Source organism: Equus przewalskii, chromosome 2 (assembly GCF_037783145.1).
Source record: "Equus przewalskii isolate Varuska chromosome 2, EquPr2, whole genome shotgun sequence".
In the NCBI taxonomy this organism is placed as follows: Eukaryota; Metazoa; Chordata; class Mammalia; order Perissodactyla; family Equidae; genus Equus; species Equus przewalskii.
Window position 1 is genome coordinate 60,468,257 of NC_091832.1, and position 26,469 is coordinate 60,494,725.

The window sequence follows — 26,469 nt, forward strand, 5'->3', positions numbered from 1 at the left end:
GATGCAGGCTTATTAGAAGCCTGACCCTCGGACAGCAGTTGGGAAAGTGTGCAGTTGGACCCCTTCCAGGGAGAAACTGCAAGCCTTGCCTTTTTGCCTGCGCCTTCTGCACTGAACCTGGGGGAGAGCTGTGGGGAGCTCCTGCACTTCTGTTTAAAACTGCCTCTTTGTTTAATATGGTCCTGGAGAACTCTCGACTGTCAAGCCCTTGAAATTTTTGCCTGTGTATTTACAAGTATAATTGCCTGAAATTTCCTTTCTCACATTGTCCTTTAGGTTTTGGTGTCAAATATACTAGACGTAGGAATGAGAAGGCACATCTTCTCTCTTTTCCTTTTCTCTTGGAGGATCGTGTACAATTGGAATTTTTCTTTTTTATATATTTCACTTACCAAGGAGTTAATCTAGGCTTGGAATTTACTCATGGGAATGTTTTTCATTAAAGAATTCAATTTTTTTTCTCACTCTTCTGTTTTATTCTTTTTTCAATTATTTTATTGAGATCATATTGGTTTATAACATATAATTTCAGGTGTATATTTTTATATGTCAGTTTCTGTATAGACTGCATCTTGCTCACCACCAGTAGTCTAATTTTTATCCATCACCATACGTATGTGCCACTTTACCCATTTTACCCACCCTCTCTTCCCCTCTGGTAACCACTAATCTGTTCTCTTTATACATGTGTTTGTTTATCTTCTACATATGAGTGAAATCATATGGTATTGATCTTTCTCTGTCTTGCTTGTTTCACTTAACATAATACCCTCAAGGTCCATCCATGTTGTTGCAATACCTTTTTTTGTCTTTTTTTATAGCTGAGTAGTATTCGATTGTATTTATGGACCACATCTTCTTTATCCAATCCTCAGTTGATGGGCACTTGCGTTGCTTCCACATCTTGGCTATTGTGAATAATGCTGCAATGAACATAGGGGTGCATAAATCTCTTTGAATTGCTGATTTCGTGTTCTTTCAGTAAATTCCTAGTAGTGGGATAGCCAGGTTGTATAGTATTTCTATTTTTATTTTTTTGAGAAATCGCCATACTGTTTTCCACAGTGTCTGCCCCAGTTTGCACTCCCACTAGCAATGTATGAAGGTTTCCTTTTCTCCACATCCACTCCAACATTTGTAATTTTTTGTCTTCTTAATTATAACCATTCTGACAGGTGTAAGGTGACATATCATTGTAGTTTTGATTTACATTTCCCTAATAACTAGTGATCTTAAACATCTTTTCACATTCCTGTTGTCCATCTGTATATCTTCTTTGGAAAAATGTCTGTTCATAACCTCTGCCCATTTTTGGATCCAATCGTTCGTTTTTTTGTAATTGAGTTGTATGAGTTCCTTATATATTTTGGAAATTAACCTTTTGTCAGATATATGATTTGCAAATACTTTCTCCCAGTTGGTGTGTTGGCTTTTTGTTTTGTTGATGGTTTCCTTTGCTGTGCAGAAGCTTTTTAGTCTGATGTAGTACCATGTTTATTTTTTTTCTTTCTCTTGCCTGAGTAGACATAGTATTCAAAAAGATACTGCTAGGTCCAATGTCAAAGAGTGTACTGCTTATATTTTCTTCTAGGAGTTTTATAGTTTCAGGTCTTACATTCAAGTCTTTAATCCATTTTGAGTTAATTTTTGTGTATGGTGTCTACTCTCATTCTTTTGCACATGGCTGTCCAATATTCTTAACACCATTTAGTGAAGAGACTTTCCTTTCTCCATTGTATTCTCTTGACTCCTTTGTCAAAGATTAACTGTCCATAGATGAGTGGTTTTATTTCTGGGATTTCAATTCTGTTCCATTGAGCTGTGTTTCTGTTTTTGTGCCAGTACTTGTGTTTTAATTATTGTAGCTTTGTAGTATGTTTTGAAGTCAGAGATTGTGATGCCTTCAGCTTTGTTCTTTTTTCTCAGGATTGCTTCGGCTATTTAAGGTCTTTTGTTGTTCCATATAAATTTTAGAATTCTTTGTTCTATTTCCATGAGGAATATCATTGGGATTCTGATTGGGATTGCATTGACTCTGTAGATTGCTTTAGGTAATATGGACATTTTAACCATGTTTATTCTTTGAGTCTGTAAGTATGGAATATCTTTCTATCTCTTTAAGTCCTCTTTAAATTTCTTTCAATAATGTCTTATAGTTTTAAGTGTATAGGTCTTTCACCTCCTTGGTTAGATTTATTCCTGGATATTTTATTCTATTTGTTATGATTGTAAGTGGGATTGTGTTCTTGACTTCTCTTTCTGCTAGCTCATTGTTAGTGTATAGAAAAGCAACTGATTTTTGTAAGTTGACTTTGTACCCTACAACTTTGCAGTAGTTGATTATTTCTAATAGTTTTCTGATAGATTCTTTAGGGTTTTCTATATATAGGATCATATCATCCACAAACAATGAGAGTTTCACTTCTTCCTTTTGAATTTGCATCCCTTTTATTTCTTTTCATTACCTAATTGCTCTGGCCAAAACCCCAGCACTGTGTTAAATAGGAGTGGTGAGAGTGTGCAACCTTGTCTTGTTCCTGTTCTCAGAGGAATAGTTTTAAGTTTTTCACTGTTGAATGTGATGTTGGCTGTGGGTTTGTTGTACAAGGTCTTTATTATGCTGTGGTACTTTCCTTCTTTACCCATTTTATTGAGAGTTTTTATCATAAATGGATGTTGGATCTTATCAAATACTTTCTCTGCATCTATTGAGATGATCATGTAATTTTTATTCCTCATCATCTTAATGTGGTGTATCACATTGATTGATTTGCAGATGTTGAATCATACCTGCATCCATGATATAAATCCCACTTGATTATGGTGTGTGATCCTTTTACTGTATTACTGTATTCAGTTTGCCAATATTTTGTTGAGGATTTTTGCACCTATATTCATCAGCAATATTGGCCTGTAATTTTCCTTCTTTGTGTTGTCCTTGTCTGGTTTTGGTATCAGGGTAATGTTGGCCTCATAGAATGCGTTAGGAAGTATTCCATCTTCTTCATTTTTTTGCAATAGTTTGAGAAGGATAGGTATTTAATCTTCTTTGAATGTTTGGAAGAATTCTCCAGAGAAGACATCTGGTCCTGGACTTTTGTTTTTTGGGAGGTTTTTGATTACTGTTTCAATCTCTTTACTTGTGATTAGGCTATTCAGATTCTCTATTTCTTCTTGATTCAGTTTTGGGAGGCTGTATGAATCTAAGAATATATCCATTTCTTTTAGGTTATCCAATTTGTAGGCATAAAGTTTTTCAGAGTATTCTTTTATAATCCTTTGTATTTCTGTGGTGTCCATTGTAATTTCTCCTCTTCATTTCTAACTTTATTTATTTGAGCCTTCTCTCTTTTTTCGTAGTGAACGTGGCTCTGGGTTTGTCAATTTTCTTTATCTTCTCCAAGAATCAGCTCTTAGTTTCTTTAATCCTTTCTACGTTTTTTTTAGTCTCTGTTTCATTGATTTTTGCTCTAATTTTTATTATCTCCCTCCTTCTGCTGATTTGAGGCTTTGTTTGTTCTTCTTTTCTAGTTCTGTGAGGCATAGTTTAAGATTATTTATTTGGGATTTTTCTTGTTTGTTGAGGTGGACCTGTAGTGCTATAAATTTCCTTCTTAGAACTGCTTTTGCTGCATCTCAAAAGAGTTAATATGTTATATTTTCATTTTCATTTGTCTCCAGGTGTTTTTTCATTTCTCCTTTTATTCCTTCCGTGATCCAATAGTTGTTCAGTAGCATGTTGTTTAGTCTCCACATATTTGTGGCTTTTACAGCTTTTTTCTTGTAGTTGATTTCTAGTCTCGTGTCATTGTGGTTGGAAAAGGTGCTTAATATGATTTCAATCTTCTTAAATTTTGAGGCTTGCCTTGCTTCCCAACATACGGTCCATCTTTGAGAATGTTCCATGTGCACTTGAGAAGAATGTGCATTCTGCTGTTTTTGATATATATCTATTAAGTCCATCTGGTCTTGTTTCATTTAAGGCCACTGTTTCCTTGTTGACATTCTGTCTGGATGATCTATCTATTGATGTAAGTGGGGTCTTGAGGTCCCTTACTATTATTGCGTTACTGTCAATTTCTCCCTTTAGGTGTGTTAGCAGTTGCTTTATATACTTTGGTGCTCCTGTGTTAGGTGCATATATATTCATAAATGTCATTTCCTTTTGGAAGAATGTCCCTTTTATCATTATATACTGCCTCTCTTTGTCTCTCATTGTCATTTTTATCTTGAAGTCTGCTTTGTCTGATATAAGTAGGGCAACACCTGCTTTCTTTTGCTTGTCATTAGCTCAGAGTATAATCTTCCATCCCTTTACCCTGAACCTATGTTTGTCTTTAGAGTTGAGATGTGTTTCCTGGAAGGAGCATATTGTTGGTTCTTGTTTTTTAATCCATCCAGCCACTCTGTGTCTTTTGATTGGAGAATTCAATCCATTTACAGTTAGAGTGACTATTGATATATGAGGAATTAATACCTGCCATTTTATTTCTTGTTTTCCAGTTGTTCTATATTTCCATTCTTCCTCTTCCCTTGTATTTCTGACCACCTTTTCAGTTTGGTGGTTTTCTGTGATCACTTTCTCATTTTTCACTTTATTTATGATTTGTGGCTCTATTCTCATTCTATGTTTAGTAGTTACCATAAAGTTTGTATAAAAGATCTCATAGATGAGATAGCCCATTTTCTGATAGCCTCTTATCTCCATTAGCCTAAGCAGGTTCCACCTCTCTCCTCTTCCTCCTCCGTTATTGTTGTCACAAATTGTTCCATTTTAAATTAATAGCCAAGTTTGTAGTATATTGATGACAATGCCACTGGTGTTTTTTGTGTGTGCATGAGAAAGATTGGCCCTGAGCTAACATCTGTTGCCAATCTTCCCCTTTTTTGCTTGAGGAAGATTGTCACTGAGATGACATCTGTGCCAATCCTCCTCTAACTTTTCTATGTTGAACACCACCACAGCATGGCTTGATGAGTGGTGTGTAGGTCCAATCCTTGCATACGAACCCGTGAACCCTGTGTCACCAAAGCAGAGCAGGTGAACTTAACCACTATGCCACTGGGCTGGCATACAAATTATTCGTTTTTGTATTGTGAGTTTGTGACTAAGTTGAAGTGTTTATAGCTTTTTCTTTGAGGAAGATTAGCCCTGAGCTAACATCTACTGCCAATCCTCTTCTTTTTTGCTGAAGAAAGTTGGCCCTGAGCTAACATCCATGGCCATCTTCCTCTATTTTATATGTAGGATGCCTGTCACAGAATAGCTTGATAAGCAGTGCATAGGTACACTGTTGGGATCTGAACCAGTGAACCTTGGGCCACCAATGTGGAGCATACAAACTTAACTGCTATGCCACCAGGCCAGCCCCTATTTATAGTTATTTTTGATACTTTCCTTCCTTTTATCTTTTATGTTATAATTGTTTGCTAACCTGTTCTTATAGAGAGCTGCAATTTTCTGATTTTGTCTATTTATTTCCCTACTCAAAGCTTTGTAAACTTTGCCTTTTTGTTTCAGGTGGGAGGGCTTCCTTCATCATTTCTTGTAAGGGAAGTCTAGTGGGACTGAACTCCCTCAGCTTTTGTTTATCTGGAAAGATTTTATTTCTCCATGATATCTGAAGGATAGTTTTGCCAGATAGAGTATTCTTGCCTGAAAGTTTTTGTCTTTCAGTATTCTGAATATATCATTCTATTCTCTCCTAGCCTATAGAGTTTACTCTGAAAAATCCACTGAAAGCCTGATAGGGGTTTCTTTGCAGGTTATTTTCTTCTGCCTTTCTGCCCTTTACATTTTTTCTTTGTCATTGACTTTTGAGAGTTTTAGTATTATACACCTTGGAGAAGGTCTTTTTGCCTTAATATAATTAGTAGTTCTATTGACTTCATGTACTTGTAAGTCCAGTTTCTTCTACATGTTTTGGGAATTTCTCAGTTATTATTTCTTTGAACAAGCTCTCTGCTGCTTTCTCCCTCACTTCTCCCTCTGGAATACCTGTAAGCCTTATATTGCATTTCCTCATTTTTAAAAAAATCTTAGTTCTCTCTCCTCTACCTGTAGCATTTCTATTTTTCTGTCTTCTAATTCACTAACCCTCTCCTCTATAACATCAGCTCTATTTTTTATGGTTTCTAGATTATTTTTTATCTCATTAATTGTGTTCTTCATATTCAGAATTTCTCTTTGTGTCTTTTAGAGTTTCAATCTGTTTCGTGAAGTATTCCTTCTGCTCATTCATTTTATTCCTGAGCTCATCAAATTCTCTTTCTGAGTTTTCTTGTAACTCATTGAGTTTCTTTATGACAGCTATTTTGAATTCTCTGTCATTTAGATTGTAAATTTCTGTGACTTCAGGATTGGTTTCTGGAGACTTGTCATTTTCCTTCTTCTCTGAAGTGTTACTGTAGTTTTTCATGGTGTTTGATGAATTGACCCTTGACTGGTGCATTTGTGGTAGTGTCAGGACACAGATTCCACCTGCCACTGCTGGGGGTGTGGAGCAGGAGCTGTGTTTTCTGATCCTGCTACATCTCCTGGGTGTTGCACAGGTACAGCTACTCTGTGCTTTCCCAGGCTGGCACCAGTCACTCTGCAGGTTGTGCTCACTTGGGCAGGGGCTTTGTGCAGGGTAGGTGGGTCATGCTCCATAAGCAAGGCCTCTGTGCTGCACAAGGGGACTGACTGAGCTGCTGCATGCTATGCAGGACAGCACCTATGCAGAATCTGAGCTGCCACTCTGTGGGTCCCATGGGCTGCTGTGATCCATGGGCAGGGCACCTTCTTGCAGGTGGGGCACCTTCTCTCTTCCACTGTGCTAGGAGAAAGAGGTGCCCACACTTGGACTGAGCTACCACTCAATGGATCTGGCAGACTGCTGTACTCTGTGGGTAGCAGCACCTTCTGAGTGGATGGGCACCTTCACAGGGTCTGAGCTGTGCCACTTAATGTAGATTGTTCCCACCAGTAGAGCTGCTATGGCACCGTGGGTGCTCCCACAGGCTGGGCTGCAACTCTGAAAGTGTTCGAGTAGCCCAGGCCATCCTTTTCTTACAGTCACACCAGCCACTGTGTGAGGATCTGTGACCTGGTTCACTGGTGCTGCTGAGGGGGAGAGGTGTGCTCACCCAGTTCCACTGCCTCCTGGGGATCCAGTCCACTTACCTTCAGATGTATAGCTGCATGGATTTCTCAGAAGTCCTGTTGTGCTGTGCAGGGAATCCTCTGGTGCTTGGTGAATCTCCATTTAGTTGTAACTTAAAGAGGAGAGACTAAGAGAATAACTTATTCCACCATAATGCTGACGTCACACTCCTAAAGGATTCAATTTTTGAAAGAGTTTTAGACTATTTAGGTTTTCTCTTTCTTCTTGTGCCAGTTTGAGTCAGTTTTATTTTCTACAGATCTGTCAATTTATCTAAAATTTTAAAATTTCTGCTTAATTAATATATATGTTTTCTTTCCTTCACATTCTATTTATTTGATAGATAAAGGGAACAAATCTATTTTCTGATTTCAGTCTTCTAATTTAAGGCTGTAATTGTTATCTGAATAGTATTTTAGCTGTATCTCACAGTTTTTGAAATATAGTATTTGTGTTTTTATTCATTGCAAAATATGTCTAATTTTCAAGTATTTTTTCTTTGACTCAAGAATTATTTAGGTCCATTTTTCTTAATTTCAAAAAGCATAGTGTATTGGTTCTGTAAGACTGCTATAAGAAAGTACCACAAACTGAATGGCTTAAACAACAGAGATGTATTGTCTCAGCATTTGGAGGCTAGAAGTCAGAGATCAATGTTTTGGCAGGGTTGTTTTCTTCTGAAAGATGTAAACGAGAACCTCTTCCATGCTTTTCTCCTAGCTTTTGGTTGTTTGCGGCAATCTTTTGGCATTACTCAGCTTGTAGATGCATCACCCAACCTCTGTCTTCCTCTTAACATGGCATTCTTCCTGTGCACATATGTCTGTGTTCAAACTTCCATTTTTTATGAGGACACCAGTCATATTGGGTTAGGGTTCACCCTAATGACCTCGTTTTAACTTGATCATCTGAAAAGCCTCAATTTCCAAAGAAGATCACATTCATAATTATTGAGGGTAAAGACTTTGCTATAGACTGAATATTTGTGTCCCTCTAAAATTGACATTTTGAAACTTAATCCCCAGTGTGATGGTATGTAGAGATGTGGTCTTTGAGAGTGATTAGGCATGAAGGTAGAGCCCTCATGAATGGTGTTAGTGTTCTTATAAAGAGACCTCAGAGAGCTCCCTTGCAACTTCCCACAATGAGAGGAGACAGAAAGAAGATGGCTGTCTATGAACGAGGAAGTGGGCCTTCACCAAACACTGAATTTGCTAAGCCCTTGATCTTGGACTCTCCAGCCTATAGAACTGTGAGAAATAAATCTCTATTGTTTATAAGCCACACTGTTCATGGTATTTTTGTTATGGCAGCCTCAATGGACTAAGACAGAATTCAACATCTTTTTCGGGGAGACACAATTCAACCTATATGAGGAATTTATTTTTCACATTATCTTTCTGTTATTGATTTCCAGCATAATTTCATCTGAGACTAAAATCAAGGTGATGTTTATTCTTTGACACACGAGACTTGCCTTTTTGCTAGTTTGGAGTAATTTTTGGTAAGCATTCCATAGCTTCTTGAAAAGCATATATATTTTACATTTGTTGGATGCAGTGTTCTACAGATATCAATTAGGTTGAGGTTGCTAACCATGTTGTTAAAAATTTCTATATTCTGCCATACTTATTTTTCTGCCTTTTCTCTCCATTACTGAGTGAAGTGTGGTAAAATCTTCTACTGTGATTGGAGATTTAGTTATCCTTGATTTACTTAGTTATAAACATGTTATTAGATGCACATTTAGTTTATAAATTGTTGATATTTGAATATTTTATCACTAAAAAATGACTTTCTTTATGTTTAGTAAAGCTTAATGTCTTAGTATCTACTTTGCTGTAAATATAGCTATACCAGATTTCTTTTGATGAGTAATTGTTCTGATTATACTTTTCCGTTCTTTTATTTTTAATATTTGTGTATTCTTATTTTTATATGTCTTTTGTAATGTGCATGTATATAGTTTGAATTTTTACTGAGCATCCTTTTCTTTCAATTTCACCAGTTAATTTATATTTAGTGTAATTATTGACATGATCAATTTAAAAGCTATCAAATTATTTTGTTCTTTCTATTTGTTTCACCCATTTTATTTATTTATTTTTTAGTCCTATTACATCTTACCTACCTATGTTTACATCGGTTATGTTCTTTTATCATTAAATTTTCTGCTTCTACTATTTTGGAAGTTATCTGCTCTTTTTCTACTTTTGTAAATAGTTCCCATAAAAATTGCAACACACATCATTGTCGTATCTAATTTAATGTTAACTGATACCTTTGTTCTATTTTTGGAATACAAGGATCTTAGAAGACTTGAAATCCCTTAAGCTCCTTCCTGAAATATATGTAGAATTTTAAATCTATTTTATAACTTCTATGAGATGTTGTTTTGTATAGTACACTTTTATTCAGATCTAGTTGCATATTTACTACTTCCTACATCTTTATCCTTTCATATGGGGATGATTTTCTGTTCCAGGAGCATATTCTAAAATGTTTTGTAATGTATGTCTTTAAGGGCTAATTATTTCAGTTTTGCTTAGTTAAAAATGTCTTTATTTCACTCATTATTTATTATGGTTAATTTTGTGTGCCCACTTGACTGGGCCATAGGGTGCCTAGATATTTGGTCAACATTATTCTGGGTGTGTCTGTGAGGGTGCTTCTGGATGAGATTAATATTTCAATCAGGAGACTGAGTAAAGTGGATTGCCTTCCCTAATGTGGGTGGGCCTCATCTAATCAATTGAAAGCCTGAATGGAAAACAAGGACTGACCCTCCTGGGAGTAAATGAGAACTCCTCCTAACTCCCTGCCTTGAGCTAGGATATCAGTCTCTTCCAACCTTTGGAGGGAAATTGAAACACCACTCTTCTTGCGTCTCCAGTCTGCTGGCTTTCAGACTGGAACTTACACCATTGGCTTTTCTGGTTTTCAGGCCTTTGGACTCAGACTGTAACTACCTGTTGGCTCTCCTGAGTCTCCAGTTTGCCAACTGCAGATCTTGGAGCTTCTCAGCTGCCATAATCTTGTGAGTCAATTCCTCATAATAAATCTCTTTATATATGTAAAATATGTAAATCAAGTTGCATTTTGTGTAAGAAGTGGTTACTCTTCTTTTGCCTCTGCTCCTACAATATGTTCCTTCAGGAGTTAAAGCATGAATGACTTTTATTGGAGGCTCACCAAGAACTCTGATTTTTTCACTCTAAAAGTACAGTTTAGCCTCTCAGTTGACTCTTTTTTATTAATCAGCATATGCTTTTATGTAAAATCACCTTTATGTCAAAGTTTAATTCTATGAGTTCTTATCTCCTTATCATATGTTATGTATTGCTGTGTAACAAATTACCCCCAAAGTTGGCAGCTTAAAAGGGCAAACATTTATTATCTCATAGTTTCTGTGGGTCAGGAATTTGGGCATGGCATAAATAGGCACCTCAGCATCAAGGCCTCTCACAGGCTGCAATCAAGGTGTAGATCGGGGCTTCAATTTCATCTGTGGGCTTGACTGGGGGCAGAATTGCTTCTAACTTCACACGGTTGTTGGCAGGATTCAGCTCCTTGCGACAGAGATGTTGGACTGGGGACTTCTGTTTCTCACTGGCTGTTGGCTTGAGCCCTCCTTCACTTTTTTACTATGTTGGCCTTTCCATAGGGCAGAAAACAACATGGCAGCTGGCTTCTATCAGTGATATCACAAGAGAGAGTGAGCAGGAAAGGGTGAGAAAGATGGAAGCTTGAGTCCTTTTGTAATCTAACCTTGCAAGTGACATTCCATCACTTTTGCTATATACTATACATTAGAAATGAGGGACTAAATAGGAAAGGATTACATAAAAGCATGAATACCAGGAGGCAAGGATCATTGGGAGCCATCTTAAAAGTTGCCTACCCTACCCTTGGACTTTTTGGGCTAAGTTCCCTACTAATTTGTTAGATTTTCATTAGTTATAAGAATATTTAAAAAATATTTCATCTGCCTTTTTTTCCTGCTTTCAAAAGTCCAGAACACTTAGTTCCTGTTACCATATTCTAAACAATGTGTACCTTTTTCCCTCAGAAAGAGAAAAACAAAGAGCAGGCTTCCGCATTTCAAACGATTATGTTCTCTTGGTCACTGGAAGAAACTGTTGGATTGAGATTTTATGATAGATTTTGGAGAATGCAGATGAATTAAGAGCATGATTCCTTCCCTAAACCAAGTCTTGAATAAAGTAGAGGCAGAGGGAGAGTACAGAGTGAAGGAAGAAGGACAGCTTAGATAGTGGTGGGTCACTGTTTCTATCTCCAATCCTGGGATTCATATAATGGGAGGGGAGGGAAATGGAATCAAGCAATGGAGGACAGAAACTGGGCAGAGTCTGAGAGTACAGTACACTAGTGTTTCCTTGTGTGAGCAGAGCTCAAAGAGGTGGTGAGACCACAGCATAGCATCAATTGCATAGTTTTCTTTAGTCGATAAGTCTGAGATAGTCTCACAGCACTGATTCCCTTTCCCTCACACAGGTGCTCCAGCACAAGAGGGGAGCAGTAGTAGAGTCCCTTTATGGCTGAGATCAGCATGGAAGTGGTGAAACCAGAGATGTTCCCACCTGAATTTCTGCTAACCTAGAGTGATGCCTGAGTAGCAGAATTATTCCATGAACTGAAGCATGAGCCTCATGCAAAGAGTTTTAAGAATTTTGTTAAGACTAAGAGGCAACTCAGCTGTGGTACATTGACTAGTGACTGAAGACCAAGTAGGAATGAAGATATCTTAGTAATGTTAACATAATCAATGCTTTCCCAGATGCCTCACCACTGCTTAACTCCTCTGGGACTTGTAAGTAACTTGAAGAAAAGAGGAACAGCTCTGAATTGACTAAGTTTAAGTTTCTGTGACGAGATGGAATGAGGTTCATAATAGGAATTAAGTTCATTTATAAAAAAATAAAGTTAAACTTGTGCAAATATGCCAGTGGACTGATATTCATACCCTCTACTTCAATTGAACTTCATTATGCCAAAACATCTCTTCATTCTCTCTCCTCCCCCTCCCAACCTACTTTCTCTTCTGGCCTCTTTAGTTTAGTGAGCTATATCACTAACTATCTCTTTGTCAATTTTGAAATCTCAGTATCATCTTTCATATCTTCTTATTAAATCATATGGCCACTACATTCTGTCAAACCTACTTCTGAAATTCATCCTGAATCTCTTCTTTCTTCTTAGTCTTCACTACCAGTGTTCCAGTCCTACATTACTGAAATATAATCATGTTGCCTAGTGGGATCATATGGAATTTCTGTTTTTTGAAGGGAAGGGGCAGAAGGAAGGTGAAAAGGGTAAAGGGGAACAGGTGAACAGTGGTGGATGGCAACTAGACTTTTGGTGGTGAACACTTCCCCATCTAATTAACCTCAATCTAATTGATATCTGTATTAGATGCAGTCTATATAGAAGTTGAAATATAATAATGAAATTTATATAATGTTATAAACCGATGTGACCTCCATAAAAACAATCTTGCATAAATATATTGTGTTTATATAAGATTGTATATCTCATAAATAGCAAATATACCTTATTTTCAAAACCACACGAAATTTTAAAAAACACCAATTTTATCTGAGACTAAAAAGAATGATTCGATAAATTCCAAAAAGCTATGGGACAGATCACATTCTCTGGCCTGATGAAATTACAGTTAACATGTACGGAGCTTACATTGAGGTCAGGAGCATTTCAGAAATGTACATATATTATCTCATATAATCCTTATAATTCCGTGATGTAGGTGCTATTGTTATCTTGTTTATAGATAAGGAAACTGAGGCAGAGAGAGACTAAAGACCTTACCCAAGGTCAAACTGTTAGTAAGTGGTGGGGCTGGGATATAGTGCTATAGACGAAACAACAATGTGGTGGCTATAAATTGGGGAAATTAAAATAAAAGTGCACACAGGAAAACAGAGTGTAAGCCTTTATAAAATTTATATTTACTTTAACCTGACCATCTAAACATATAATTATCATGAATTTCCATTATCCATCATATTAATTATTCTTATATAGACAAGGGAGTTTTAAACATTTTTAATTTCTTTTCCTGGAGTCTGCAGAAGATGGAGCTAGACTTTTCACCACATCTTTTTTTTCTTCAATTCAGTCTTCTTCAGTCTGCAGCAGATGCTCCAGTCAGCACAGTATCTAATTGCGAATTCATCAGCATTGCACTTCATTCTGCAATTATAGTATCCTGAACGACATACCTCCTTAAAAAATAAGCTTCTGGCTTTGAAAAGAGAAAACATTATATTACATTACTTACTGGTATATTTTAATGTCTGAAGTGTTTCATAATAAATTAAAACAGAAAAAAAAAAAATCCAGGAGAGAAAATTAGAGATATTGAATAAAGGTAAACCAGAATTTCTTCTGTAAGGAGAGTAGATAAATGAGGCAGTAGCTGGAAAAGGGCAGAGTTTTTGATGAGAACTATTACGGGATATGTCTGTCTAAAATGAATGCTCCATTTGGGGCTGAGGAGCCATGAGGCAAGAAAGAATGTTTAATTTCAGAAATGAAGTCCTTAAGAATTGAGTGGGGATAAAATCAAGTGTACAAGTGAAAGGGTTAACCTTAAATCAGAGAATGAAGAGAAGGTAGAGTAAGGTGAAATTAGGTGAAGATATTTGGTGGTGGGAAGATGGGGAAGTTATTTCTTGTTGCTTTTACCTTCTTGGCGAAATAAAAAAAAAGGCACCAATTGAGAGTGAGAAGGGGACAGGGGGATTTGGGTCTTGGTTCCAACTTTTCAGTGTATTTAGGCTCAAAACTTCATTTTACTGGGGAAGTTTCAGAGATCTGCACAAGATTCCACAAGGCGTAATCTCTCACTTTGGTTTCCAGTTTTCTCTCTTTCTTTCACACACATACACACCTACACACACACACACACAAACACACACACACAGAGGCATTTCCTTCTATCCTTTGCCCCCCAAAAAACCTATCTTAAGTTTTATAGTAATCATTTCCTTATTTGTTAAAAATAGGGGTTTTTTTTTTGAGGAAGATTAGCCCTGAGCTAACATCCACGGCCAAGCCTCCTCTTTTTCCTGAGGAAGATTGGCCCTGGGCTAACATCCGTGCCTGTCTTCCTCTATTTTATTTGGGAGATGCCTGCCACAGTATGACTTGATAAGTGGTGCATAACTCCGAGCCTGGGATCCTAACTGACAAATCCTGGCTGGTGAAGAGGAGAGTGCAAACTTAACTGCTATGCCACCTGGCTGGCGCCTAAAAATAGTTTTATATTATCTGAGTTTTCGCCCTTAGACAGTATAGTTTTTTTCTCGTTATAATTTTTATATTCCCTTTAAGTCTACAGGTCCTTCCCAAATCCTTTCCTTACAATATTTATACTGAGAAAGTTGAAATGAAAAACCTGTAGCATTTTCCACAGTTTATATTTTTCTGATTGCATACTCTTGGAGAATTCAGCATGTTCCTGTGTCCTCTGTATTTTCAGCAAATTGGCAGCTAGCTTCAGAGTCTTGATCGGACTCATTTTTGATTCCTTTAGCTAGCTGTACTGTAGTTGGTGTTGTGTGTGTGTGTGTGTATGTGAGGCCCATAATGTCTGGTTATCTCTCTTTTGGAGATAATAGCAGCCATTGATTCTCAATGGCTAGATTCATTAATGCAATGGGGCTTGTACATGGGGATACTGTAATTATATAATGTCTTTTTCCTTGTTTAGTTGTAATATTTTAGTAAGGTGATGTTTTCTTTAATCTATTTTGTTTTTTAAGCCACTTTATTATGATATGACTGATGTGCAAAAAGCTGTGTATGTTTAATGTATACCACTCAATAAGTTTGGGGACAAGTATGCAACTGTCAAATCATCACCACCATCAAGGCCACAGACATATTTATCACCTACCAAAGTTTCCTTCCACCTCCATTATTAATATCATGATTATTATTATTAGTAGTAAGAATACTTAGCATAAGATCTATCCTCTTAGCAAAGTTTTAGTATACAATACAGTATTGTTAGTTATAGGTACTATGTGTATAGCAGAACTTCAGAACTTATTTATCTTGTGTACTGAAGCTTGTACCCTTTGACCAACAACCTCCCATTTCCTTCATCCCTCAGCTCTAGGTAACCACTACTCTACTCTCTATCACTATGAGCTTGATTTTTTTAGATTTCACATACGAATGAGATCATGCAGTGTTTCTCTTTCTGTGTCTGGCTTATTTCACTTAGCATATGTCTCTCAGGTCCATCTAAGTTGTCACAAATGACAGGATTTCCTATCTTTTTAAGGGTGAATAATGACCCATTTTTTCTATATATCACATTTTCTTCTTGTGTGTGTGTGTTTTTCACTTTTATTGAGGAATGATTGACTAATAAAAATTGTATATATTTAAGGTGTACAATGTGGTGTTTTGATATAATATACATTGTGAATTGATTAGTATCACAAGATAATTAACATATCTACCATCTCAGATAGTTTAGTTATCTTCTTTTTTGTGTGGTAAGATCCCTCCAGATCTACTTTCTGAGCAAAATTCATGTATCTAATACATTATTATTAACTATAGTCACTGTGCTGTACATGAAGTCTCTAGAACTTGTTCATTTTATAACTGAAAGTTTGTACCCTTTGAGCAATATCTCTCTATTCTCCCACACCTACTCCCTGGGAACCACCATTATGTTGTCTACTTCTTTAAGTTGAACTTTTTTTACATTCCACATATAAATGAGATCATACAGTATTGGTCTTTCTGTGTCTGACTTATTTGACTTAGCATAAATCCTTCAGGTTTGTCCATGTTGTAAATGGTATAATTTATTTTTTTTTCATGCTGAATAACATTCTTTTGTATGCATATACCAAAATTTCTTTACTCATTCATCCATCGACAGACTTTTAGGTTGTTTCCATATCTTGGCTAGTGTGAACAAAGCTGCAATGAACACGGGAGTACAGCTCTCTCTTCAATAGCCTGATTTTGTTTCCTTTGGATATATACTCAGAAGTGGGATTGCTGGATCATAAGGTAGTTCTAATTTTAATTTTTTGAGAAACTTTCATACTGTTTTCCATAATGGCTGTACCAATTTACATTCCTCCCCAAAGTGGACAAGGGTTCCCTTTACTCCACTTGTTATCTTTTTGTTTCACAATAGCTATTGTAATAGATGTGAGGTGATATCTCATTGTGGTTTTAATTTGCATTTCCCTGATTAATGATGTTGAACACCTTTTTGTATTCCTGTTGGATATTCGTATATCTTATTTGGAAAAATATTCAAGTCTTTTGCTCATTTTTAAATTTTTTTATTATTAGTTTTGTCTATTGAGTTGTGTGAGTTTCTTGTATATTTTCAACTATGAACCCATTATTGGGTATATGGTTTCCAAATATTTTCTCCTTTTCACACTGTTGATTGTTCCCTTTGCTGTGCAGAAGGTTTTTAATTTGATGCAGTCCTACTTGTCTCATTTTTCCTGTGTTGCTTGTGCTTTGGTGCATATCCAAGAAATCATTGCCAAGACTAGTGTCATGAGGCTCTTCTTCCATGTTTTCTTCTAGGAATTTTATAGTTTCAGATCTCATGTTTAAATCTTTAATCCATTTCGAATAGATTTTTCTCTATCTATGTACTCATTTGCATGTGACTGTCCAGTTTTCCTAACACTGTTCGTTGAAGGGACTGTCCTTTCTCCATTGTGTAGTCTTGACACCCTTGTCAAATATCATCAGTTCACTCTACATGCAAAGGTTTATTTCTGGGCTCTCTATTCTCTTCTATTCATCAGCATGTCTTTTTTTATGTCAGTATCATACTTTACAAATTATTGTAGCTTTGTAATATATTTCAAAATCATGAAGTGTGATGCCTCCAGCTTTGTTCTTCTTTCACAAAACTGTTTCGGCTATTCAGGGACTTTTGTGTTTCCATATGAATTTTAGGATTTTGCTATCTTTCTTCTTAATATTTTTTACGTTGTCTTAAATTTTTCTTTTAAAAATGTTTTAGGATTGTTTTTTCTATTTCTATAAAAATGACATTAGGATTTTCATAGGGATTTTATTGAATCTGTAGATTGCTTTGGGTGGTATGAACATTTTAACAATATTAATTCTCTCAATCCATGAACACAGGGTATCTTTCCATTTATTTGTGTCTTCTTTAATTTCTTTCATTGTTTTGTAGTTTTCAGTGTAACATCTTTCACCTCCTTGGTTAAGTTGTATTCCTAAGTATTTTATTTCTTTGATGTTATTGTAAATGGGATTAGTCTCATAGATTCTTTTTAGAATAGTTTGTTGTTAGTGTCTGGAAATGTTACTGGTTTTTGTATGTTGATTTTATATTTTGTAATTTACGGAATTCTTTTACTAATTCTAACAGTTTTTTGGTGGCATCTTAGGGTTTCTACACATAAAATCATGTCACAAATCTACAAAAAGCTGAACTCATAGAAAACAGAGAGTAGAATGGTAGTTACCAGAGGCTGAAGGGCTGGAGGAAATGGGCAGATGTTGGTCAAAGGATACAAGTGCCCAGTTATAAGATGAATAAGTTCTAGTAATCTAATATACAGAATGGCGATTGTAGTTAATAATACTGTTATTATATACTTGAAAGTTGTTAGGAAAGCAGACCTTAATTGTTCTCAGCCCCCAAAATAAATGGTAATTATATGCCATAATGGAGGTGTTAGTTATGTTGACAATCATTTTGCAATATATACTCATATCAAATCAATATATAGTACACCTTAAACTTACACGATGCTATATGTTAATTATATCTCAATAAAGCTGGAAAAAATAAAATGAAATAAAATTTATGTTTAGAAAAGATAAAACAAAAGCAAAGTTTATTACCAGAATTTCCCAGCTATATTCCTTAATAAGTCATTCTCAGATATGTGAATGGGTTCTGAGAAATGAAAATCAAAAAAAAGTTTGCAATGAAATAAAATTAGAGTTTGTGTAATTAAAAAGGAAATTCTATTTTCTTCACTCTAGCAGGATAATTTTTTTGGAAAGAGAATTCTAGGTTGGTATGGTACTTTTTCTTTCAAGACTTTAAATATTTTACTTCACTTTCCTTGCTAGCATGGTTTCTGAAAAGAAGTCTGTTGTAATTCTTATCTTTGTTTATCTATAGAAAAGATTTTTTCCTGCTGCTTCTTTCAAGATTTTCTGCAGGTTGAATGTGATATTTCTAGGTTTAGATAGATATATATTTTTTGGTATTTATCTTTCTTGGTGTTCTCTGTGCTTCCTGGATCTGTATTGTGTCTATCATTAATTTTGGGAAATTCTCAGCCATTATTGCTTCAAATGTATCTTTTTTCCCTTTCCTTCTTTCTTCTCTTCCTGTTATTCCCATTAGACATATTTTGCTCCTTTTGTAATGTCTCACAGTTATCGAATATTCTGTTCATTTCATTTTTTTTTCCCTCTGTCTTTCAGTTTTGGAAGTTTCTATTGACATTTCTTCAAGCTCACTGATTCTTTCATCACATGTGTCCAGTCTGTTGATGAGGTCATTGTTATGGCCTGAATTGTGTTCTGCCAAAATTCCTATTTTCATATCCCAACCTCTAGTTCTACATAATGTAACCATATTTGGAAAGAAGATTTTTAAAGAGACTAAATTAAAATGAGAAAATTATGGTGAAGCCCTAATCCAGTATCACTGATATCCTTATAAGAAGATGAAGAGACACTGGGGATGTGCAGTGGCAGAGGAAAGTCCATGTGAGGACACAGTGAGTATGCAGTCATCTGCAAGCCAGGGAGAGTGGCTTCAGAGAGCACCATACCTGCTGATACCTTGATCTTGAACTTTTAGCTTCCAGAGCTGTGGGAAAATAAATTTTTATTTGAGCCACTTGGTCTGTGTTATTTTATTATGGCAGCCCTAGCAAACTAATACACTCATCAAAGGCATTCTTCATTTGGCTACAGTGTTTTGATTTCTAGCATTTCCTTTGATTCTTTGTTAGAGTTTCTATCTCTTTGCCTACATTATCCATTTGTTCTTGAATGTTGTCCACTCTTCGATTAGAACCCTTAGCATATTAATCATAGTTGTTTTAAATCTTCAATCTGGTAATTCCAACACCTCTGTCATATCTGTGTCTGGTTTTGATGGTTTTTCTGACTCTCCAAACTGTGTTTTTTGTCTTTTAGTAAGTCATAAATTTTTGTTGAAAACTGGACGTGATGTACTGGGCTAAAGGAACTGAAATAATAAATCTTTAGTGTGAGGTTTTCTGTTTATCTCACTAGGGGTTAAGCTGTGTTTACTGTTTGCTGCAGCAGTAGCTGTCAGAAGCTGAAATTTTCTCTGGTTACCTGGTGTTTGTATTACTTGTTGCCTTTGGATTTCTCTAGAGACTTCTTCTTGAATAAGAATGTCTGAGACATGCAATTCTTCCAGATGTTTTCCTGTATTGATATTATGGTGTAGGGGCTGAGAAATAATTTTGTAGTCCTATGATTAGGTATTAGTCTTTTTGTGAACCTGTACTCCTTGGCTGTGACCTTTACAACTGTTTCTCCATTTTTGTCCCTTAGGAGAGAAAAATATCTAGAAGAGACTGGAGTTGGGTATTTCCCTTCCACCATGTGGAAGGCTAGATCAAGCTAGAGTTGGATATTTCACATTCACCTGGTCACTGAAGCTCTGGTAAAACCCCAGTTGATAAGGTCCTGGTAAAATAGTTTCTCTTGAGGGCAAGCCGTGTTAAGAAGAACACATTGCTCTGGGAGTATTTCAAAATGGCTACCTTCCCCTCCCACTGTTGGAAATATGAGGGGATTTTTTCCCCCTGATCATCATTGTGAAAACTTGATAGGGCTCCAGGAGGTAAAATTCACAATAGTGTGAGAGTAATGCTAAGACTGGAGTTTTTACCCCTGGAGCTTTAACTCATAAATTTGTCCATGTTTAGCTTCCTGCAATTTGCCAATTACCCTGGAAATAGTTTCCATGGATGGTGCTCCTGCGCTTCTGTTCTGGTAAGTTTTGACTTTCTGTATCTGCCTGTCTGTCTCTCTAATTTTGTGGGCTGTGGTTTGCCCTGTGATCTCAGTTCTCTGATGGATTCAAGAAGAATTATTGATTTTCAGCTTTTCTTTTAAAAATTACTTTATTGGGGTCATATTGGCTTATAATATTGTGTAAATTTCAGGTCTACATTATTATATTTCAGTTTCTGTATAGACTGCACTGTGTTCACCACTGATGGTCTAGTTTTTGTTGTTGTTGTTGTTGTTTTTGGCAAAGAAGATTGGCCCTGAGCTAACATCTTTGCCAATCTTCCTCTATTTTGCATGTGGGATGGCACCACAGCATGGCTTGATGAGCCATACATAGGTCTGTGCCCATGATCTGATCCCATGAACCCTGGGCCACTAAAGTGGAGTACGTGAACTTAACCACTACAGCACTGGGCCAGCCCCTCAGTAGTCTAAGTTTTATCTGTCACCATACATATGTGCCCCTTTACCTCTTTTGCCCTCCCCTAACTCCCTTCCCCTCTGGTAACCATTAATCTGTTCTCCTTATATATGTGTTTGTTTTGTTTGTCTTTCACATGTGAATGAAATCATATGGTATTTGTCTTCCTCTCTCTGACTTATTTTGCTTAGCATAACACCCTCTAGGTGCATCCATTTTGTTGTAAATGGCACAGTGTTGTCTTTTTCATGGCTGAGTAGTGTTCTGTTATATATATATACACCAAATCTTCTTTATCCATTGATCCTTTGATGGGCACTTGGGTTGCTTCCATATCTTGGCTATTGCGAATAATGCTGCAATGAACAGAGGGGTGCATAAATCTTTTCTAATTATTGGTTTCACATTCTTTGGATAAATATGCAGTAGTGGATTAGCCAGATCATACAGTAGTTCTATTTTTAGGTTTTTTTTAGAAATCTCCATACTGTTTTCCATAGTGGGTGCACCAGTTTGAGCTCCCACAAGAAGTGTTTGAGTGTTCTCTTTTCTCCGCATCCTCTTCAAGACTTTGTATTTCTTGTCTTGTTAATTATAACCATTCTGATAGATGTGAGGTGATCTCTAATTGTAGTTTTTATTTTCATTTCCCTAATAATTAGTGGTGTTGAACATCTTTTTGTGTGGCTGTTGGCCATATGTATATCTTCTTTGGAAAAATGTCTGTTCATATCCTCTGCCCGTTTTTTGATTGGACTTTTTGTTTCTTTGTTGTTGAGTTGTATGAGTTCCTTATACATTTTGGAAATAAACCTCTTGTTGGATATATGATTTGCAAATATTTTCTCCCAGTTGGTGGATTGTCTTTTGATATTGTTCATGGTTTCCTTTGCTGTGCAGAAGCTTCTTAGTCTGATATAGTCCCATTTGTTTACTTTTTCTTTTGTTTCTCTTGCATGAGTAGTCATGGTATTCAAAAAGATACTGCTAACTGATGTCGAAGAGTGTACTGCCTATATTTTCTTCCAGGAGTTTTATCGTTTCAGGTCTTACATTCAAGTCTTTAATCCATTTTGAGTTAATTTTTGTGTATGATGTAAGATAATGGTCTACTCTCCTTCTTTTGCAAGTGGTGGTCCAGTGTTCCCAACACCATTTATTGAAGAGACTTTCCTTTCTCCATTGTATGTTCTTGGCTCCTTTGTCAAAGATTCACTGTAGATGTGCAGTTTTATTTCTGGGCTCTCAATTCTGTTCCATTGATCTGTGTGTCTTTTTTCTGTGCTACCAAGGTGTTTTGATTACTATAGCTTTGTAGTATGTTGTGAATTCAGGGAGTATGGTCCTTCCAACTTTGTTCTTTTTTTTCAGTATTGCTTTGGCTATTCTGGGTCTTTTGTTGTTCTATATAAATTTTAGAAATTTGTGTTCTATTTCTATGAAGAACATCATTGGGATTCCGAATGGGATTGCATTGACTCTGTAGATTACCTTAGGTAATGTGAACATCTTAACTATCTTTATTCTTCCAATCTATGAACATGGACTATATTTCCATTTCTATAGCTAAAGGTTTAGCTAAAGGTCTAGCTAAAGGTTTGTCAATTCTCTTTATCTTTTTCAAAGAACCAACTGTTCATTTCATTGATTTTTTTCTATTGACATTTTAGTCTCCATTTTATGTATTCTTTGATTTCTTTCAATAATGTCTTATAGTTTTCAGTGTCTAGGACTTTCACCTCCTTGGTTAAATTTATTCCCAAGTATTTTATTCTTTTTATTGTGATTGTAAATGGGATTGTATTCTTGACTTCTCTTTCTGTTAGTTGGTTATTAGTATATAGAAATGCAACTGTTTTTTTTGTGTGTTGATTTAGTACCTTGCAATTTTACTATATTTGTTTATTATTTATAATAGCTTTTTGATGGATTCTTCAGGGTTTTATATATATAGAATCACGTCATTGGCAAATTGTGATAGTTTACCTCTTCCTTTCCAATTTGGATCCCTTTTATTTGTTTTTCTTGCCTAATTGTTCTAGCTAAAACGTCTAGTAGTATGTTGAATATGAGTTGCAAGAGTTGGCAACCTTGTCTTGTTCCTGTTCTCAGAGAAATAGTTTTCAGTTTTTCACCATTGAGTATGATGTTGCCTGTGAGTTTGTCATATATGACCTTTATTATGTTGAGGTACTTTCCTTCTATACCCATTTTATTGAGAGTTTTTAATCATAAATGGATATTAGATCTTGCCAAAAGTTTTCTTTGCATCTACTGAGATGGCCACATGATTTTATTCTTCATTTTGTTGATGTGGTGTATCACATTGAGAGATTCATGGATGTTGAGGCATCCCTACATGCCTAGAATAAAAACCATTTGATCGTGGTGTATGATCCTTTCAATGTATTGCCATATTCCATTTGCTAATATTTTGTTGAGGATTTTTGCCTTTTGTTAATCAGCAATATTGGCCTGTAATTTTCCTTTTTCTGTTGTCGTTGTCTGGTTTTGGTATCAGGATAATGTTGGCCTCGTAAAATGAACTGAAAGTGTCCTGTCTTCTTCAATTTTTCAGAAATGTTTGAGAAGGATAGATATAAAATCTTCTTTGAATGTTTGGTACAATTCACCAGAGAAACCATATGGTTCTGGACTTTTGTTCTTTGGGAAGTTTTTGATTATTGTTGCAATCTCTTTACTTGTGATTGAAAGATTCAGAATCTATTTCTTTTTGATTCAGTTTTGGGAGGTTGTATGAGTCTAAGAATGTATCAATTTCCTCTGGATTATCCAATTTGTTGGTGTATAGCTTTTCATTGTATTCTCTTATGATCCTTTGTATTTCTGAGGTGTCGATTGTATTTTCTCCTCTTCTGCTTCTGTTTTTATTTATTTCAGCCTTCTTTCTTTTTTTTCTTAGTGAGTCTAGCTAAAGGTTTGTCAATTCTCTATCTTTTCAAAGAACCAGCTCTACGTTTCATTGATTTTTTTCCTATTGATTTTTTAGTCTCCATTTCATGTATTTCTGCTCTGATTTTCTTTACCACTTCCTTCTACTGTTTTGGGACTTTGTTCTTATTCCAGTTCCTTTAGGTGCACTGTTAGATTGTTTATTTGAGATTTTTGTTTCTTGAGGAAGGTCTGTATTGCTATGAAGTTCCCTCTTACTACCACTTTTACTACATCCCATAAGTTTTGGTATGTTGTATTTTCATTTTCATTTGTCTCCAGGTATTTTTTGATTTCTCATTTGATTTTGTCATTGATCCAATAGTTGTTCAGTAGCAAGAACGACTTGTTCAGCAACAAAATACTTATTTGTTGTTTAGTCTTCACGTATTTGTGACTTTTACAGCTTTTTCCTTGTAGTTGATTTCTAGTTTCATAACATTGTGGTTGGGAAAGATGCTTGATATGATTTAAATCATCTTAAATTTATTGAGGCTTGCTTTGTTTCCCAACATGTGGTCTATCTTTGAGAATGTTCCCTGTGCACTTGAGAAGTATGTGTATTCTGCTGTTTTGGGATGGAATGTTCTCTCTATATTAAGTCCATCTGGTTTAGTCTTTCATTTAAGGTCAGTGTTTCCTTGTTGGCTTTCCATCTGGATGATCTACCCATCGATGTAAGTGTAGTCTTAAGGTCCCCTACTATTATTGTGTTGCTGTCAATTTCTCTCTTTAGGTCTGTTAGTAGTTGCTTTATGTACTTTGGTGGCCCTGTGTTAGGTGGATATATATTAATAAGTGTTATACTTTCTTCGTGGAATATCACTTTTATCATTATATAATGTCTCTTGTTACTTTTTTTTGTCTTGAAGTCTGTTTTGTCTGATGTAAATATGGCTACAACTGCTTTATTTTCCTTGCCATTTGCTTGTAGTATCATCTTCCATACCTTCACTCTGAGCTTATGTTTGTCTTTAGAGCTGAGATGTGTTTCCTGGAGGCAGAATATTGTTGTGTCCTGTTTTTTAATTTGCTCAGCCCCACTATCTTTTTTTTTTTTTTTAGATTTTATTTTTTTATTTTTTCTCTCCAAAGCCCCCCAGTACACAGTTGTATATTCTTCGTTGTGGGTCCTTGTAGTTGTGGCATGTGGGATGCTGCCTCAGCGTGGTTTGATGAGCAGTGCCATGTCGGCGCCCAGGATTCGAACTGACGAAACACTGGGCCGCCTGCAGTGGAGCGCGCGAACTTAACCACTCAGCCACGGGGCCAGCCCCCCAGCCCCACTCTCTTTTGATTGAAGACTTCAATCCATTTACATTTAGAGTAATTGTTGATATAAGAGGCCTTAATAATGCCATTTTATTTTTTGTTTTCTCATTGTTTTATATGTTCATTGATGCTTTCTTTCTTTTTTTTTGGTGAGGAAGATTAGCCCTGAGCTAACATCTGTTGCCAGTCTTCCTCTTTTTTTTTCTCCCCAAAGCCACAGTACATTGTTGCATATCCTAGTTGTAAATTCCTCTAGTTCTTCTATGTGGGATGCTGCCACAGGATGGCTTGATGAGTGGTGCATAGGATCGCACCCAGGGTCCAAACCAGAGAACCCCTGGCCACTGAAGCAGAGCACATGAACTTAACCACTCAGCCACAGGGCTGGCCTCTTCCATCATTTCTTTTTCTTTGTATTTCTGTCTGCCATTTCAGTTTGTTGGTTTTCTGTGATGGTATTCTCAGTTTTCTTTTTATTTATGATTTGTGACTCTGCTCTGATTTTTTGTTTTATGGTTACCCTGAGATTTGTGTAAAAGATCTCCTTGATGAGATAGTCATTTTTCTGATAGCCTGTCATCTCCATTAGCCCATGCAGGTTCCATCCTTTTCTTCTTCTGCTGCTACGTTTTGGTTGTCACAAATTATTCTTTTTGTGTTGTGACTTTGTGAACAAAGTGAAGTGTTTACTGTTATTTTTGATGCTTTCTTTCCCTTTACCCTTCAAGTTATAATGAAGTACTTACTAACGTATTGTGATATATAGCTGCTATTTTCTGATCGTGCCTATTTATCTCCTTGCTCAAAGCTTTGTAAACCTTTGCCTTTTTGTTTAGGTAGGAGGGCTCCTTTCTTTCTTTCTTTTTTTTTTTGAGGAAGATTAGCCCTCAGCTAACTACTGCCAGTCCTCCTCTTTTTGCTGAGGAAGCCTGGCTCTGAGCTAACATCCTTGCCCATCTTCCTCTAGTTTATACGTGGGACGCCTACCACAGCATGGCTGCCAAGCAGTGCCATGTCCGCACCCGGGATCCGAACCAGCGAACCCCGGGCCGCCGAGAAGCGGAACGTGCGAACTTAACCGCTGCGCCACCGGGCCGGCCCCTGGAGGGCTCCTTTCAATATTTCTTTTAAGACATGTCTAGTGGCAATGAACTCCCTCAGCTTTTTTTTTGTCTGGGAAAGCTTTTATTTAGCCATCACATCTGAAGGGTAATTTCACTTGAGTATTCTTGGCTGGTAGTTTTTATCTTTCAGTATTTTAAAAATATCATTCCACTCTTTCCTAGCTTGTAGGGGATTTCTGCTGAGAAATGTGCCGCAAGTCTGATGGAGATTCCTTTGTAGGTTATTTTCTTCTCTCTTGCTGCCCTTATTATTCTTTTCTTGGCATTGACTTTTGACAGTTTTAATATTATATGCCCTGGAGAAGGTCATTTTGCATTGAGGTAATTAGGAGTTCTATTAGCTTCATGTACTTCCATGTCCAGTTCTTTCCCTAGATTTGGGAAGTTCTCAGCTATTATTTCTTTGAGTAAGCTCTCTGCTCTTTACTCCTTCTGCGATATTTATAATCCTTATGTTACTTTTTCTAGT

At 36.3% G+C, this 26,469-nt stretch overlaps 1 protein-coding gene across 1 annotated transcript in view; it reads right to left on the reverse strand.

Annotated features, from left to right (window-relative positions):
• Positions 1-13,101: 13,101 nt before the first annotated feature.
• Positions 13,102-26,469, reverse strand: part of LOC139081543 (beta-defensin 43-like) — a 33,888-nt gene continuing 20,520 nt past the window's right edge. Inside the window, exon 2 of the mRNA XM_070607609.1 lies at positions 13,102-13,428. Coding sequence (XP_070463710.1) covers positions 13,274-13,428 — 155 coding nt within the window. The 3' untranslated portion in view covers positions 13,102-13,273. The remainder of the gene's footprint in view (positions 13,429-26,469) is intronic.